Source organism: Microtus ochrogaster, chromosome X, assembly GCF_000317375.1.
Source record: "Microtus ochrogaster isolate Prairie Vole_2 chromosome X, MicOch1.0, whole genome shotgun sequence".
NCBI lineage: Eukaryota > Metazoa > Chordata > Mammalia > Rodentia > Cricetidae > Microtus > Microtus ochrogaster.
In genome coordinates this window covers 56,836,614-56,855,454 of record NC_022026.1, presented here as the reverse complement: position 1 = coordinate 56,855,454, position 18,841 = coordinate 56,836,614, and the positions used below count along the sequence as shown (strand labels likewise).

Sequence of the window (18,841 nt, the reverse complement as noted above, 5' to 3'; positions counted from 1 at the left end):
TGGTTTTTCGAGACAGGGTTTCTCTGTGGTTTTGGAGCCTGTCCTGGAACTAGCTCTGTAGACCAGGCTGGTCTCGAAGTCACAGAGATCCGCCTGCCTCTGCCTCCCGAGTGCTGGGATTAAAGGCGTGCGCCACCACCGCCCGGCTCAATACTTAATTCTTGTACCTCTCTCCAGATAATTCATTTTGAATATTTTGCATTTTTAGAGAGAGAATAGTGCAAAACTAGAGCCATCAAATTTTGGCCCACCACCTCTTTTTATGTCATGTTTGCTCGTTTTCTTTCTTTCTTTTTTAATATTTATTTATTATGTATACAATATTCTGTCTGTATGCCTGAAGGCCAGAAGAGGGCGCCAGACCTCTTTACAGATGGTTGTGAGCCACCATGTGGTTGGTGGGAATTGAACTGAGGACCTTTGGAAAAGCAGGCAATGCTCTTGACCGCTGAGCCATCTCTCCAGCCCCATGTTTGCTTGTTTTCTAAGCACAGTAAACTGATTTGTTAAGGAAAAATAAGAACTCCTATGAATGGGAGGGGCTTCAAGGAAGGAACATTCCATAAATCAAGAGGTAATAGAACAGAGGCACAACCATTTGTTTACATATTTTCTTAGACTGCTTTTGCATTACAATCAAGTTGATTCTTGGAACCTTGTGGCTTGGAAAGTCTAAAATGTTTACTAATTGATTTCTTCATAAAAATTTGGTAACTCGTGGTCTAAAAGATAATTTGCTCAAAGACACAATAAATCTAGATAAGGATCAAAGTCTCAATATCATATTCCATACCATTTTAGAGCACTAATCATGGGCCAAAATCAATTTTTATAGCTTTTAATTTTTATAAAGAGGACAGAGGATAAGAGACTTACTTCATATACTTTGTTCCAGTTTTCTGTCTCTAATTTTTGCTGGCTCTGTTTGAGTTGGTTTAAACTTGGCTTACTAGGAAAATTTCCTACTGTTTCCTTTGTCCAATCATCCACCAACTTGTGTAAATCATCTGTAAACATTCCCTTTTTACTGGCTGAAGATTGTTGGCGTGACGCTGTATTACTCTCCACACACAGAGCATCTACAAGAAAAACAAAACAAAACAAAACAGGAAAAACTAGGTAAAGGAATTGCAACTGATAATTAGATTACGTTCCTATTTTTTTTAACGTGTAAGTGTGTGTGTATCTGTGAGTTGTATATGTGTTGTGTATGTATGTGCAAAAGTGACTTATCTGCTTCTACTATGTGGATTCCAAGGATCAAACTCAGGTTATCGGCTTAGGGGCAACTTACTTTGCCTGCTGAGCCATTTCCTGACTCAAGAGATGGTTCAGTGGTGAATAGCACTGGACCTGGATTTGATTAGAAACACCTGCATGATGACTCACAGTGTCTCTAACTCCAGTTTCAGGGAATTTTGTGCCTTCTTCTGGCCTCCGCAGGCATCAGGCAGGCATGTGATACACAAACATACGTGCAGACAAAACACTCATACATAAAATAAAAATAATTTTTTGGTTTTTCGAGACAGGGTTTCTCTGTGGTTTTGGAGCCTGTCCTGGAACTAGCTCTTGTAGACCAGGCTGGTCTCGAACTCACAGAGATCCGCCTGCCTAATAAAAATAAATTTACAAATCAAAATTAAGGGGGCTGGAGAGATGGCTCAGAGGTTAAGAGCATTGTCTGCTCTCCCAAAGGTCCTGAGTTCAATTCCCAGCAACCATATGGTGGCTCACAACTATCTGTAATGGGGTCTGGTGCCCTCTTCTGGCCTTGCAGGCATACACACAAAATTAAGAAATAAAAGCAAACAAGCAAATATATGGCAAGAAGACAACGAAATAGAATCAAAATGCTGAAAAACTATCAAGCAAGAAGACCATACTTTCAAAAAGGAAGGGGATCCACTCAGACAGCACTATACTGCAAATTAATGAAGGAGATTGCCTATTTTTCATAATGGCAAACAATATGCTACACATGTAGGTAGAGTTGATTTAGAGGAATGAATACCAGTTTCCTGAAGGTGAATTTTAACCTATGAAGAAAAAGGAAGAGTGTCTTATAAGAACTGTGGATATGGAGCTGGAGAGAAGACTCAGCAGTTAAGAGCACTGCCTACTTTTCCAAATGTTCTGTGTTCAATTCCCCCAGCAACCATGTGGTGGCTCACAACCATCTATAATGGTGCCTTCTTCTGGCCTGAAGGCATGCAGGCAGAACACTGTATACTTAATAAATAAATCTTTTTTAAGTATGTGTATGTAGTAGAGTTAAAGATGATCAAACTGTATGACATTTTTGGAGGACAAACTAAATCAGTTTTAAGATTTCAAAGGGTTATAAAGTTGGTTCCATGTATGAAATAAAAAATGAATAAAAAAGTAAATGTTATTAAGTTCTAAAGACAAAACTACGAAATCTCTGTTTTTACTTTACCCTTTCTTATTGCAGAAACCTAATGCTATAATTGAGGGAAAACCCTTTAGCATATTTGGTATTAGTTGAACTTAGAAGTATTTTTAAAGGTCACAGTTGACCAAAAATTACTAGTTCCTCTACAGATGATACTTTAGATACATGGACTACACAGATTAATAGCTGCCTAACTTCCTTTTTAGGGACATGAAGCACACTTTACCCTTGGGTCTGCAAAGTTCAATAACATTCATTTTGCTATTGTTTTTAGTGAGCAAACTATGAATTCATTTCATATTACCCAAATAATGCTTAATAAAAAATTGGACATCCTGTGATAGCACAAATAACTGTTCAGTTATTATATAATACTGGCTTTTCTCTGTATCATATGTTCTCATGTGGAAAAATGATTCCACATTGAAAAGGACATTTGCATTCTGAGAAAAATAAAACAATCAACACTGAGAAGCATTCATATTTTTATCTGTCATCTTTTTACCTTAGCCTTTGGGTTAGATTTTTGTTACTTCTTTATGGAGTGCCTGTGCCAGACTGGTAGCACAAGGTTGATTTGCCTTAAAAAAAAAAACAAAACAAAACAAAAAGAAACCCCAACAGCTCCCCTGCCCTTTCAAGGTTGAAGACACTAAGGTAAGAGTAACTAAGAATTTCAAAGACAAAAAGTTCTTCTGGACTGGACCTTGTGGTTCTGCATAACAGCCAATAAATGTTTCACTTTCCATTCCAAAACAATGGAGAAGAGCTTTGAAATATTTAGCTATCAATCTATTCCTATCACACCTCCCTGTTCCCTCCTGCTTAAGGATAAAAGGAACTTAAAACTTAAAGGGAGTTAAGATGAATTTCCTCTCAGCACTGGTGACTAAGTAATTTTTGTTTCCTCTACTCATTGTTCCCCTTTCAAGTGGTGAATAAATGTACTTGAGTTCATTAATAATGTGTGGAATCAAAAACAAAATTTTTGTTGTGCAAAGGCATTAAGGATGGGAACATGGTTAATTCATGGAAACACTAAAAAAGACATATTTTCTGTGCTTATTTTGATGACTAGTTATTTTTCAAGGTATATTTGTATTATTTTAAATTATGTGTACGTGTGTGTCTGTATGAGTGCAGATGCCTGAGGAGTTGGAGTTACAGGCAGTCATCAGCCACCTAACATGGGCACTGGCAACTGAACGTGGGTCCTTGTAAGAGCAGAAAGTTCCCTTAACTGCTGAGCCATTTCTCTAGCCCCTGATAACTAGTTATTCTTGCTGACTGAATACCCCATAATTTAAATTTCCATTTAACCAACCATTTATAGAGTAAGATCTTTCTTGAATATAAGATTTTTTTAATTTAAAATTTCAAAAAACTTTACAAATACCTCACATTTATGTCTATTTGTTTTGTGCCTCAGCAAGATTAATGGAGAATATTTGTGTGAACAGAGGTTTAGAGCAATCTCTTCGAAGCTGGTAGTACACAACTAAAGGTTGGTGAGTTGCCCTCTCTTAGAGAGGACATCAATAGATAGTTCAGAGGTAAAGGATAGGCCCGTGAGGACCTCTTCCTTGACTGACTGTTGATAGGGCTGGTCTTGGATGGTCCCAGTGAAAGTAAGCTAACAATTACAATGGTTGTAGAAAGTCTAGGGAATAGTGTTTCATAGCCCTTTACCCTATCTTTTGTTTCTTTTTCCAACCCCTCTTCCATAACATTCCCTGAGCTACAGAGTGGGTGGTATAACTGTACATCATGATTTTGATTTCTGTTCTTATTAAAGAATGAAATCTATTGTTTTAGATTATATCCCAAAGTTCTTGAAACTTTGAGTCCAGATGATAGGAAATCATTTACAAAAAAAAAAAAAAATGAGCCAGGCGGTGGTGGTGCAAGCCTTTAATCCCAGCACTCAGAAGGCAGAGATAAAGCAGATCTGTGAGTTCGAGGCCAGCCTGGTCTACAAGAGCTAGTTCCAGGACAGGCTCCAAAAAGCTACAGAGAAACCCTGTCTTGAAAATCAAAAAAAAAAAAAGATTTTTTTCATTTTATATTTTGAGGATCCTTACATCATAATATTATTCATTAATTCATTATAGACACTTATAGGATAAAATATTTTATATCAATTTCATGAGTTTTAAAATCAACTTCATACCAGAAAAGGATTTATCTATTTTTATAACGGATGAACTTTATTATTTTTTTAAAAATATTTATTTATTATGTATACAATGTTCTGTCTGTGTGTATGTCTGCAGGCCAGAAGAGGGCACCAGACCCCATCACAGAAGGTTGGGAGCCACCATGTGGTTGCTGGGAATTGAACTCAGGACCTTTGGAAGAGCAGGCAATGCTCTTAACCTCTGAGCCATCTCTCCAGCCCCTAACAGATGAACTTTAAATAGCTAATTAATTTAGAATTCTGGTTATAATTGTTTTCTATCTGTTATAAACAATTAAGGGCATTTAATTCTGGGCCAAAAGGCAAAATATAAAGAGTTACAGCTATTTCTAGAAGCTGGAGGCTGTTAAAGCAGTGACACACATAAATTAGAAATCTAAAATATTTCCTTTTGATTACCCAAGCAAAACATGAACATGTTTTTTATGTTATGTTTTGAGGCAAAGAGAAAACCAACTATAAGTTGAATTATAATTGGTCCTTTTAATAGTCTTTGAATCCAGCCGGGCGGTGGTGGCGCATGCCTTTAATCCCAACACTCGGGAGGCAGAGGCAGGCGGATCTCTGTAAGTTCGAGGCCAGCCTGGTCTACAAGAGCTAGTTCCAGGACAGGAACCAAAAGCTACGGAGAAACTCTGTCTCGAAAAATCAAAAAAAAAAAAAGTCTTTGAATCCAAAGCATTTTTCTATAACCTGCGTTGTAAAACAAATCCTATGAATTGAAACTATGGAAAAAATTGAATTGCTAACAGAGTTGCCTTGTAAAAATTCAGAGATGAAGTCCTTTATAATGAAAAAAAGTTGGCAATGCAGTAAAAGTATATGTGAAGAAACAAAAAACTGCATTAGTAAATATAATATTCTGTAAAAGTGTACTTTGTGCTTATATCTATCTTATTCTCTCATCTGATTGCAAAGATGACTACAAAAAGCAATAATTACACAAATTTGTTGATTTGATTATCATATGTAAAAATGTAATGTGTAAAAAGAAAGGAAGGCACATACACAGAAGAAAATATATATACCATTGAAATTAAGATAGTGTTATTCTTGAAATAAGAAGCTAATTGCAATCCCCATGGCCACTACAGGGAAATAACTAAAGACATATAATAAAGGATTTAAACATTATAAAAAATATCTATTTAGGGTTTGGAAACATGGCTTAGCATTTACTGAACAATCATGAAGACTGGAGTTCGTAACCCAGCACCCAAGTTAACAAGTCATCCATCCAAACACCTGTGATTCTAGATGTTAGGGAGGCTTGTTAACTTCCAGCCTACCTAAGAAAACAAGAGCCCAAGGCTTAGGGAGGGACTGTACCTCAAAGGAGCAAGGCACACACACACCCCTTCAAATCAATCTTTTAAGAATGCAAGTTTAGGGGCTGGAGAGATGGCTCAGTGGTTAAGAGCACTGGCTGCTCTTCCAGAGTTCCTGAGTTCAATTCCCAGCAACCACATGGTGACTCACGACCACCTGATGAGATCTGGCGCCCTCTTCTGGCCTGCACGCATGCATGCAGACAGAACACTGGATACATAATAAATACATAAATTAAAAAAAAGAAACATCACACACACACACACACATACACACACACACACAAAAGAATGCAAGTTTAACACAAAGGCAAGCAGGAATCAAAGAAGAACAAAAAGGTCATTAGATATGAAAAACAAATAGCAAAATAAAAAGTAGAAATGATTCTTAGTTTATAATTAAATTATATTGGAATGGTTTAAATAACCCCTTTATAAAAGACAAAGGCTGACAGAGTAGATAAAAAACATGATCTAATTGTATAATGATGTCCATAATAAGTATTGTTCAGATTAAAAGTATAAAAGGGCAGGGAAGATGGCTCAGTGGGTGAAGGCAATTGCTGCCAAACCTGACAACTTGATTTCCAGAGCCAACTCCCATAATCTGTCTTGACATCCAGATGCAAGCTGTGGCACATACTCAGACATACACAAGCACATATATAGAGACACACAAAAAATAAAATAAAAATTTTAAAAAATACATTAAAAGAATGGAGTGGTGCAACATGTAAGTAGTAAACTAAAGAAAGCTGATTGCCTATATTCATATCAGAAATATATACTAATATCAAAAGGTAAAAGAATCACAAGCACATGCAGCAAAGTTCCAAAATAGATGACACACAGTTTATAGAACTGAAGCCAGGCGGTGGTGGCGCACACCTTTAATCCCAGCATTCAGGAGGGAGAGGCAGGCGGATCTCTCTGAGTTCAAGGCCAAACTGGTCTACAGGGCAAGTTCCAGGAGTTCCAAGATAGCCAGGGCTGTACAGAGAAACCCTGTGTCAAACAAACAAATATATATATTTGAAATATATAAATGTATAAATATATATAAATATATATATTTGAAAATATATATATGTATAAATATATACAAATATATATATATTTGAAAAGTTTAACAACAGGTAGAAACTACTAAAATCCACTTTATATAATTGAAATAATAAGCAAAATTCAAATAAAGGTCATGTTTGGGCACAGGAAAAAACATTTGGATAAACTAGGGGTTAAGCTTACTGATAGAGCACTTGCCTCGAGTGTGCAAGTCCTGTGGTTCAATCTTCAGCATGACACAGAATAAGAAAAAGAATATCATAGAGTGCCTCTCCTATAGTCCTAGCAACTTCAGAGGCCGAGGTAGAGGGATAATTTGAGCCCTGACAAGGCTGGGAATTATAGAAAGAATTCATCTCTAAACAAATGAACAAAACAAGTGTGTAAACAAGCACAGCATTTCGGAACAAAATGAAGTCTAACTATAAATGCCATAACATCAGACTAAAGGTTATGACTTCCGATACTGAATTGCCAAAGCTGTTTTCAATCCTAATCTACCCTTCAATTCTATTTCTATCAGGCGCATCCTATAGCTCAATGTAGGGTGGCCTCAAACTCAACCAACTTCCTGCTTCAATCTCCCTGTGCTGGGGCTAGAGGTATATACTACCATACATGACTAGTTTTCTATCACTTCATTTTCTTTACACCTGAATAAATTCCACTGAATGGTGCTCCACATTTTCTTTATCCATTTGTCTGTTGATGCACATCTAGGCTAGTTCTACTTATTCACTATTCTGAATAGTATATAATAAAAATAGAAGCACAAGTTATGTGGTGCGTTGACCTTCATTATGTATCTGGAACCAAAGAAGTCCAACCTGAGGAGTAATTTCTTTATTTGTTAAATAGATATAGACTAGTTTCCCAAAGTTAAAGAAATAACATTTTAGGGGCTGGAGAGACAGCCTCACAATTGAGAACACTCGTTGATCTTTTGGAAGACCTGAGCTTGCTTCCTAGCACCCATATGATGGTTCACAATTATCCTTAACTCCAGTTTCAGAAGATTTGGCATTGTCTTCTGACCTCCATGGGTACCAGGCAGATAGTGTGGTACATATACATATATGCAGGCAAACATTCATATACATAAAATATAAATAAATAAATAAATCTTTAAAAAAGAAATGTATTTTTGGGGGCCTAGAGAGATGGCTCAGCAGTTAGGAGTACTGGCTACTCTACTAGAGGACCCTGGTTCAACTCCTGGCACCCACATGGCAGCTCACAACTGTCTGTAACTCCAGTTAACCAGGGATTCTGACATCCTCACACAGACATACATGTATGCAAATACTGATGCATAAAAATAAATTAAAAAAAATAAAAAAGAATGGATTTTTCTAATATTCTTAATAATAATACATAAAGGTTCTGGAGAGATTGTTTAGTGGTTGAGAGTGCTTGTTGATGTTACAGAAGACCAGAGTTCAGTTCCCAGCACCCATGTCAGGTGGCTCACAACTGCCTGTAACTCTAACTCCAGGAGATCCGATGCTCTTTTATGGCCTACACACGCTCGCTCGTGCTCTCCCTCCCTCCCCCCCTCCTCTCTCTCTCTCTCTCTCTCTCTCTCTCTCCCCCCCCCTCCTCTCTCTCTCTCTCTCTCTCGTACTATCACTGTTTTTCTAATTTTGCTGTTCAGATTTTACTTTTCTTGAGACAGGTTCTTCTGTTCACAGCAGACAAATCTTGCCGCAGTCTCCTGAGTGCTTCAACTACAGGGATGCTACACTATGTCGAGATCTGATTAGTTTTTAAAAACAATTATGCTTTTAAAAAAAAACCAATTATGCTTATGATTAGTTTATCTTTTACAACAACTAAAATGATTATGTTTATGATTGGTTTACCTTTTACAACAATGACATTGTCTGAATGTGTCAAAGATTGAGGGCGGCTTCGGAGTTTACTTTTGAAAGATCTTGGCCGACGTGGTGAAGCAGGTGATGAAGGAATCTCTGAAGATTGCACTTTGCTATCTTTAGTTGCTCGAAGGCGTTGATAGAGCTCCTGCAGCTCTTTATTCTGCTGTGTTTGAAGATTGACCACCTCCTGAATGTGTCTGAATAAAAATTATGTAAAAAATAGTTGAATAATTTTGGTGCCATAAAAAGAAACTCAGGAACTTTGTAATGGTATAAATAAAGCTTAACAAAACATTAATATTAAAAATGATGGAATGCAGAGTATTTTTTTTTGAGACAGGGTTTCTCTGTATATCTCTGGCTGTCCTAGAACTCACAAAGATCCACTTGCCTCTGCCTCCTAAATCCTGGGATTAAAGGCATGCACCACCTCTGGCACCCCCCAGCTCAATTTTTTTTTGATACAAGACATCACTATATAATATTGGCTAGTTTGGAATTTAACACATTAGCCTCTACCTCCCAGGAGCTGGGACTACAGGCAAGAGCAACCAAGCCTGACATCGAATACAATATTAGCAATTATCTGTAAGCTTCAAGAATACAGACCTTTTGCTGTGTGGTGGTGGTGCACACCTCTAATCCCAGCACTTGGGAGGCAGAGGCAAGTGGACCTCTGGGAGTTTGAGGATAGCCTGGTCTACAGAGCGGATTCCAGGACAGCTAGGGCTGTTACACAGAGACACCCTGACTCAAACAAACAAACAAACAAACAAATACAGACCTTTTAATTGTATTCCACAGAAATCTCTCTGTGTGTAAAAAGATAAGCATCATTTATATAATTAAATATGGAGAACACTGAAATATCTCTCAAGAAAGGATCAAATAAACTTGGATACATTCATACATTGGAACTGCATGCAGTGATATTTTAAAGGTAGATTTACACAGATATGAACATTTATAGACAACATCTTAAAGTAAAAAAATTGTAAAATAGCATGATTGTTTTTTACTTTATTTTTATAAAGGACAGAAAAAGAACCAGTAAGATATATCCCAAACAGCTCATAGTGAGCACCTCTGAGAAGTGAGGCATAGCATGAGAAGTACAAGGGGTCTTTTGGTTTGCTTTCTCATTACTTTATTTGAACATTATCCTATGTATCACTTCCTTTGAGACAGGTTCTCACTATGTAACCTTGTTGGCCTGGAATTCACTATATAGACCAGACTGACCTTGAACACACAAAAAAAAATTGCCTTCTGAGTACTGGGATTACAAGTGTGTGTCACCAGGACTGGCCTTTATTTTTAAAATTTAACTTTTAAAATACAAACCCCCACATCTATAGATTATTCAAACTAATTTGGGCAAAATGATCTCAGCTTACTTTTATTGGTCTATAGTATCTACCAATTGTCTGGTAAAATATTATGAACAATCCATAACAAAAGAACACTAATGGAGCCCTGCGGTGTTGGCGCACGCCTTTAATCCCAGCACTTGGGAGGCAGAGGCAGGTGGATCTCTGTGAGTTCGAGACCAGCCTGGTCTACAGAGCTAGTTCCAGGACAGGCTCCAAAGCCACAGAGAAACCCTGTCCCGAAAAAAACAAAAAAAAAGGAAGTATTCAAAAAAAAAAGAAGACTAATGGGCTGGGGATGTAATCCAGGGGTTAGTGAGACAGAAGAGGAGAATGGGTACTCATTCCCCTAGCCACTGGGCAGGCTTTTAAACTCTATTAAAAAATCTGTTAAAGTAGCTACTATTAGTGTTATTGATAAATTACGTTCCTATTCTAAGCACTCCTTCTGATGTTCATTTTCCTATTAAAAAAAATCCCAGTTACTAGGCGACTATGCAATTTGACTCCCTAACTAGTAGCTTTTGGACTCTTCCTTGCTGCCCTGGTTGCTTTGAGTACAAAGACTGTCAGTCAGCCAACTGGACAATTCTTATGCTAATACCAGCAGTTTTGAACACCCCACAGACGCCTTGAGAAAACTACACAATGAACTCAGCTGATTGTTTTAGTTCCTAGGGGTTCAGTCTTAACAAGGACTGTTCCAGCGTGTACTCAACTTTTAGCTATCAAAAGCCTTGCAAAACTCTAGAAAACTCTGCAAACATTTTCATCCTCTCCTGCAAGGCCAGAGGCAGATGAAACTTTTGGTGGCCTACCAGAGAGACTACTGTGGCTGTGGCTAAAGGGATAGTGCTGTGAAAGATACACCGTGGTTGGTCCAAACACAAAGCAGGTCTTGTGGTGGCTTTTCTGGTGTAACATTAGGCCCAGTACAAAGCTGCTTCTCCTGGGTGGTCTTGCCTACTTTCAGTAGTGTAGGCAGGGTTGGTAAACACAAAGAAAACAGCAGAGACAACAGAGGCAATGAGAGTTGAACAGTCTGCAGGCCTAAACTATGAAAGTGGCAATGCAGCTGTCTACTTGACAGCTGAAGAAGAGAGAGTTTGGTTGTCAGCAGGCTGGGCTTCAAAATAAGCAAGGTTCAGCTGCTTGACTGTTGAAGAAGAGGTAGCTCAATAGTTTGAGAGAGGGGCCAGGCAGGAACTAAAGGGATAGTGGAAGTTGAAAGGAAAGAGAGTTGTGGGTGAAAAAAAGGATTGAAGGCAATAAAAAGCCAGAGAAAAGTAACTGCTGGTCCTGGTCATTGGAAGAATTCCAGACAGCTGTCAAACTTGAGCATGGAGGATTTCAGACTGGCCATTGCCAGGGCCCGAGGAATCCTGATACCTACGGCTGCCTATCCATTGTAATGCCAGCTGCCGCAAGGACTAAGAATCCCAACTTCCTGCCCTTATGTAAGAACTCTAGCACTTTCAGAGCTAAGTGTCTTGCTACTAGGTCTGCACCAGAGCTGTCAATGGCATGGAACTTGCTATGTAGAACAGGCTAGTCTCAACTTAAAGAGATCCACCTGCCTCTGCAACCCAAGTGCTGGAATTAAAGCATGAAATACCACACCTGGTCCTATTTGGGGCTGATTTTTTAAAAAAAGATTTTGTTTTAATTTATGTGTGTGTTTGTATGAATATATGGCACAAATATGTAGGTCATCAGAACTCCTAGAGTTGCACTTACAGGTAGTTGTGAGTCAGGAAGTACTCTTAACTACTGAGTCATCTCTCAAATCCCAGAATAAAAAGACCCTTTTTGAGAATCTATATTTCATAACCAAAATTAAGTACTCATAACCAACATAGGCAGCTATAAAAGCCAACAGTCTTTTCAAAATGATTTAAAAGATTTATTAAATTCTTATAATCAGAAGACTGAGGCAGTTCAGAGTTTGCAAACTTGAGGCCAGCCTGAGCTAAATGGCAAGACCATATTTCAAACAATATTCCATAAAACATAAATAGAATACTAACATTACAAATATTAAAGCACTTTAAAAATAAGTATTGTACTATAAAATATCTGTATACATAAACTATACAGTACTTAATATATAGGAAAAATGAAATATATGCAATGTAATATCAAATATTTATACATGTGTATTTTAGTTAACTTTTAATCTTTTGCTATAGGCCGGGCAGTGGCGGCACACGCCTTTAATCCCAGCACTCGGGAGGCAGAGGCAGGAAGAGTTCTGTGAGTTCGAAGCCAGCCTGGTCTACAAAAGCTAGTTCCAGGACAGGCTCCAAAGCTAGAGAAACCCTGTTTCGAAAAACAAAACAAAACAATCATTTGCTATAAGAATTATTATTATGTATATAGGTGTATGATATATGTTTGTGGTGGCCAGAAGAAAATTTTCAGCAGTTGGGTCTCTTCTTCCACTGTGGATTCTGTGGTTTAAACTCTGCCTGCCCTCTGTGAGTTGGAGACCAGCCTGGTCTACAAGAGCTAGTTCCAGGACAGGCTCCAAAACCACAGAGAAACCCTGTCTAGAAAAAAAAAAACCAAAAAAAAAACTCTGCCTGCCAGGCTTGCATGGCACTTTTTAAAGTAGACCATAAATTTTGTAGAGGTGGTAAATATTTTTTGGTGGTGGTGGTAATTTTGTCATTGTTATGATGGCACATGCCTGTAATTCCAGCCCTTGGGAGGTTCAGGCAACAGGGTCAGGAGTTCAAGATCTTAAACTTAGCAAGTTTAAGATTAGGCTGGTATATGAAACCAAATACCAAACAAAACAACATTAAAAAAACACTCTACATGATAAAACATATTGCTATAATATCATTAGTAAAACTTTATGACCTCATTCACTAAATAATAAGCTTGATCTTAGAAGGATCTTGTATTTTCCTAAAGATGAACTATTCTCTTTGACTATATAAATTAGCTATCTACTAATAAAAGGTAAGAATAGTCGTATATTCGTATTCCAAGAGTACTAAAGAACAAGGATTGAAAAAAGTATGTATTCATCTTGGCATGTGCCTGTAATACCAGCATGAAGAATGCAGAAGCAGGGGGATTATCACAAGTTTGTGGTCAACATGGATTAGCTCCATAGTATATTACAGGCCAGGCAGGCAGAACTGCATAGCGAAACCCTGTCTCAAAAAGCTGGAGAGATAGCTTGCAGTTAAGAGTTCTGGATACTCTTCCAGAGGACCTGAATTCAATTCCCAGCAACCACATAGCAGCTGGCAACTGCTTATTAACTCCAGTTCTAGTGGGATATCCAACAACTTCTTCTGGCTTCCACGGACACTGCACACAAAGGCCGTACAAATGAACATGCAGGCAAAACATCCAAACACATAAAACAATTTTAAAACTAAGATAAAATTATTTTATATGCAATAACTTTAGCATTCCATAAACATTTTATGGATAATTATGTACATAAGTAAATTTATTACAGTTTTTAATCACAGAAGTTTTAATCATTAAAATGCCACCAATATCCAATTAGCTACAGAGCAAATATTAAGTTCTATAAACTCGTAAACAATTAGATTTGTTACAGAAAAGAGAGCATACTTACTTTTCACGTAATCTTTGAAGCTCTACTTTCAAGTCCTCGTCCTCAATTTCTGATTCATCATCACTGCTCATTGGTGAAGATGGAGAATAGAAGAGTGAACTCTGTGTTTGAACATAGGCTTGCTCTTTACTGAGTGGTAAATACTGATCACTCTTTGAACCAGATTTTGCCACTGATTTTCCATTACCAGCAAGAGGGGCCGAAAATTCATATGGCTGTTTCTCAGGAGTCAATTCCTCTGTTTCTTTATCTAACAGTTCAGACCCAGAATGCACACTGATTCCTGTAGTTGAAGTTTCTTCCAAGTTCTTTTCTGTAGTCACTGAAGACACACTGGTTTCACAAGCTGTGCTGAAAGATGAGAAGATGTCACCTTGTTCAGGCTCTCTTTTATCTTCTTTAAAAGTTTCATAAAGAGTTCGTAACTTTCGTGAAGAATCTGACGCTTTAGGAGTGGGCATGGCAGGTTCCACTTCGATCAACTGAGATACTACAGTTTCAGCAAAGGCTGCTGCTTGTTCACTGGACTGGACTGTTGTTTTCTTGAATGGAGGTCTGTGTTCTTTTCCAAAAGACATTATTTTCACTGACTGCTGCTGAGGAACTGTAATCACCTGAGACAGAAAAAGGTAAACTTGTCTGGTTCTACTTAATCAAAGGGTAAACCTCATGAAGAAATTCATTGTCAAAACACAGCACAGACAAGAAAGGCCAATTTAACATATATAATATTTGGTAATACCAAAACTTATACTGTCACAGTCATTCAGTTGGGGCCTTTGGATAGAATAGCTTCATGTTACCCAAATAAAATTCCACTATGAAATTTGCTGAGATTCTAAAGGACATTAGATTAAATTGAGGCAGGAGAGTCAGCTCAGCGGGTAAGAATATCTGCTGTTCCAACAGAAGACCTGAGTTTGGTTTCCATCATCTATGTGGTAGCTTACAATTGTCTGTATTTCAGCTCCCAGGGATCTGATATACTCTTCTTGACTCTGTAGGCACCTCACATGGCATATGTCACACAGATACATACAAATGAATAAAAATAATTCTAAACAGGAAATTAAATTGATAGAAATGATGACCCAAAAATGATTATCTATTTCTATCCTCTTTTGTAACTACTAACATCCTTATAATTTTCAGATTCATCTATAACAATAGCGTTGTAAAGTAAAAAGATATGACCAAGATAAAAATTAGGTATGAAATGATTTACAGTTCAAGTAAGGATGATTTGCAGATCAATTTCAAATGGTTTCACTTTTTTATAGTGTTGGGAATAGAACTTTGGGTCTCACAGATGTTGGGCAAACTCTCCCATGAAGCTCTGTTTTCTTTCATAAGGCAATGGTAAAGAGACAACCAAAGACACAAACCTGGAAGCGGCCCCGCTGAAATGATCCACTCACTGCTTTACATCTACTCAAAGCCCTAGTATCAGCTGAGAACTCCCGTGGCAGAGGAATGGGATCAGAAGCAATTGCTGATCTTTTATCTTCTGTTTCCACTGTAAGGTTTGTCAAATTATAAGCAGAAAAGAGAAAAATCACTTTTAAGACTAATTTGTTTACATTACCAAAAATGAAGAAAAGCAGAAAAAGTTTAACCCTTGCTAGATAATTAAAAAGTGTTAATGTATAAGCAACATTGTTTAAGTCCCTAACTCTAAATCAGACATTGCAAGATTTATCCCGATACTTAGTATCTATATGAAATGAATAACCGAAAAACCAAATTAGTTACAAAAGGAAAAAATAAAATGGCCACAACATTAATGGGATATTTAATATATATGAGCTACATGGGAAAAAATGGCAAGATTCAAATATGGACAACAAAAAAAAAAGTAGATGAAAAATGATGTTACCTAGTCTATGTCCCTGACTGTAAGCACACTACCTTGACGGACTTTTGATCTCTTGAAAAAGCTGGTTGACTGCCGTAGCCTGTATGCCCAGCTTTTTAATTTTCGAGTCCAGGATTTCCTGCTAATAGGATTTTTGAGACTAGGACAAGTAAAGCTTAGGCCAAAATATCCACCTCCTGTCTGCAGATGAATGGTTCCATCGCTTGACACAGCAGCAGGATAGGCCTCTGGATCCCCTGGAAGTGAAGCATCTGAGGACATCTCCTAATGGAGACAAAATCAAAGAAAAACCAAGTGGTAATAATTTAGGTAAGGTGAGTTAAGTTTTGTGGTATAAAAGTTTTCTTATATGGATTAATAATTAACCATAAAACTATGGATTATTTCAGTAACAGTGCATATGAGACTGAAACCAAAGCTTTGATATTTCTTTGGAAATATTATGTCTTTAGATTAAATAAAAGACACTATTAATTTTCCAGGCCAAAATATTTGTTGTCATTACATCAAATTTGAAAACTAAAATTGAAAATAAGTTATTTTTTATATATGCCAATGACTAAAAGTACTAGTTTTTTGGTTTATTAGACACAAGATATCATGTAATTCAGGCTGTCCTTGAACTCCGGCTCCTACTGTTTTTACCTCCCAAGGAGTAGGATTTCAGGTGTGCAATACCATGCCTGTTTATAAATGCTATTAAGTGAAATATTAGCTTATTCCCCTATTATTTAAGAGATAATTATGTTTGATATATGATACAATAGAAAAACAAGCAATTTAAAGCTGTTTAAGTAATAAAGAAATAGGAAATATGAGGAAAGTTTCTTAGTTTATATGATCTCATAGAAATTTACAAAGAAATGAAAAATTACTGTGAATTCATGCTCTAAGAATTTTTAATATCAGATCATGTTTGCTATAAAACCATCATCTTCTTGTCCTCCTACACCCTCTCCAAACACCCATGATTGCTTGTTGTGTCTAAATGAGTGCTTCCTAAATAATCTGCGGTAATTAATACTAAAACTTAGTGCATAGAACCATAGATCCTTTGGGATATAAAAATAACCATCCAGCGGTGGTGGCACAGGCCTTTAATCCCTGAATTGGGAGGCAGAGGCTGGCAGATTTCTGTGAGTTCTAGGTCAGCCTGGTCTACAGAGTTCCAGGATAGCCAGAGCTGACACAGAGAAACCCTGTCAAGAAAAAGAAAAAGAAAAAAAGTGGTCACTAATAACAGAGTATTAAAAGTGAATATAAAAAGTATATAGGGAGGGATGTAGCATTAATCTAAAGGAAGACAGCCTTCCTACATGACAATAAGCACTATTAATACTTAAATTAGAAGTTATCAAAAGGGAAAATTTGGACTAGAGATGTTCAGTTGATAGAGGGCTTGCCTAGCAAGCACAGTGCCCTGGGTTTGATTCCCAGAACCACACAAGGCATTCATGTACATACATCTGTAATCATAGCACTCAAAATGTAGAGGTAGATCATTCGTGGTTATGTAGTAAGTATGAGGCCAGCCTAGGATACATGAGAGGTTACCTCAAAAAAGGGTGAAATTTTGAACAATCAGTAAGCAAGCTTCTGAAGTCCTATTTTGGGTTAGCAATATTATCTAAACTAGGAGAGAAAAAATTGTAAAAATACTATATTTCAGAAAGTGCTACACTGATGCCACTGAAATTATAAATGAGATATGTATTTTTCATTTATAATAAGCACTTATTTAGACACAAATTATAAATATGTAGTAAATAGAACAAGATATATTTACCATAAATTTTAGTTTCCCTTGTAAAGTGAAATACTCAGACAAAACAACAGCAACAATAAAACTCCAGATCTAGACATAAGAATTTATGAAAGAAAGAAGAAAGGAAGACTGTACTATATGTATGAACTGTCTCAAAAAGACCACATACTCAAATGCTAGATATGAGCAGCAACAAAGAAATCTGGTCAACAAAAAGGATGCTTACAAAATTCCACCCAATCTTTTTCCCATATGTCTTTTCACTGTATTATATTTTAAAATATCTTTCTACTTAACTGGCCTTCTTTTGATTCCTTGAACAAATATCTACCTGAAAATGTCACTACTATATATTATATATGTCTTTCCCTGATCACTCAAAATGGATAATCTAATTTATCATAGCCCTTAAATTATGTTATTGAAAGACTGTTAAATACTAGAATGTGAACTTCATAAAAAGAGGTTTTGACTTACTGTTCAATAGACAATTTTTGAATGAAAGATTATACTGGTTGAGGTAAAAATGAAAGAACAGTCATTCCCTTCTCTCTACACCAAGAAAAAAACAACAGAACACCTACTCCCATAATAAGAATACAAAGAAGAAATATTTTGGTCAAGAGAAAAGTCAGTGAGGGGCAAAGACAATATCTAACAGCCCAGCTGCCTTTATAGACTAGCTACAGCAGTTACCCACCAGGAAGCTTTAAAAAAATGTTAAAATGTATAGCACAAAAAAGTCTGTTTGATGTTTTTCTCACAATTAAAGATACAGTAATTATATAATAGCACATATGTACAGATGAACACAAAATCTTATGGGAGAAATTGAAAAAAAATGAACACAGAACTAAGAATTAACAAAACTTAAAGAAAACTAACACTGAAAGAAAATACTAAACTCAGTGCTAGAAAGAGGCCTCAGTGGTTAAGGGCAACCAGGTATGGTTCCCAGAACCAATCTAGTGGCTGACAGCTATCTGTAACTCTAGTTTTAGGGTATCAAGCTCCTCTTCTGACCTCTGTGGGCTCCTGCACATACATGGTACATATACATACACATTGGGCATACATATATACACAGAAAATTAAATATAAATATTTAAAAAACAAAGAATGGATTACAGCTATTAGAAATTCAAAAATGCAATCCTTGATGCAAAATGACTAAATAGGACAATATAATCATCTTAAAAATGGAGAAATTATCTCATTACAAAAAGCAAAGGGAGGGGGCTGGAGAGATGGCTCAGAGGTTAAGAGCATTGCCTGCTCTTCCAAAGGTCCTGAGTTCAATTCCCAGCAACCACATGGTAGCTCACAACCATCTGTAATGAGGTCTG

General features: G+C 36.9%; 1 protein-coding gene across 7 annotated transcripts in view; it reads right to left on the bottom strand.

The window, feature by feature from the left end:
• Positions 1-18,841, bottom strand: part of Wnk3 (WNK lysine deficient protein kinase 3) — a 123,828-nt gene that overhangs the window by 9,971 nt on the left and 95,016 nt on the right. For 4 of the 7 annotated variants that reach the window (XM_026784791.1, XM_026784790.1, XM_005358881.2 and 1 more), the window contains 5 exons: positions 15,763-15,994; positions 15,240-15,370; positions 13,855-14,468; positions 8,869-9,080; positions 877-1,079 (listed from right to left, as the gene is read on the bottom strand). In XM_026784791.1, the coding sequence (XP_026640592.1) occupies positions 877-1,079; positions 8,869-9,080; positions 13,855-14,468; positions 15,240-15,370; positions 15,763-15,994 (1,392 nt within the window). The remainder of the gene's footprint in view (positions 1-876; positions 1,080-8,868; positions 9,081-13,854; positions 14,469-15,239; positions 15,371-15,762; positions 15,995-18,841) is intronic. The other 3 variants (XM_026784793.1, XM_026784794.1, XM_026784795.1) reach the window with 2 other exon arrangements.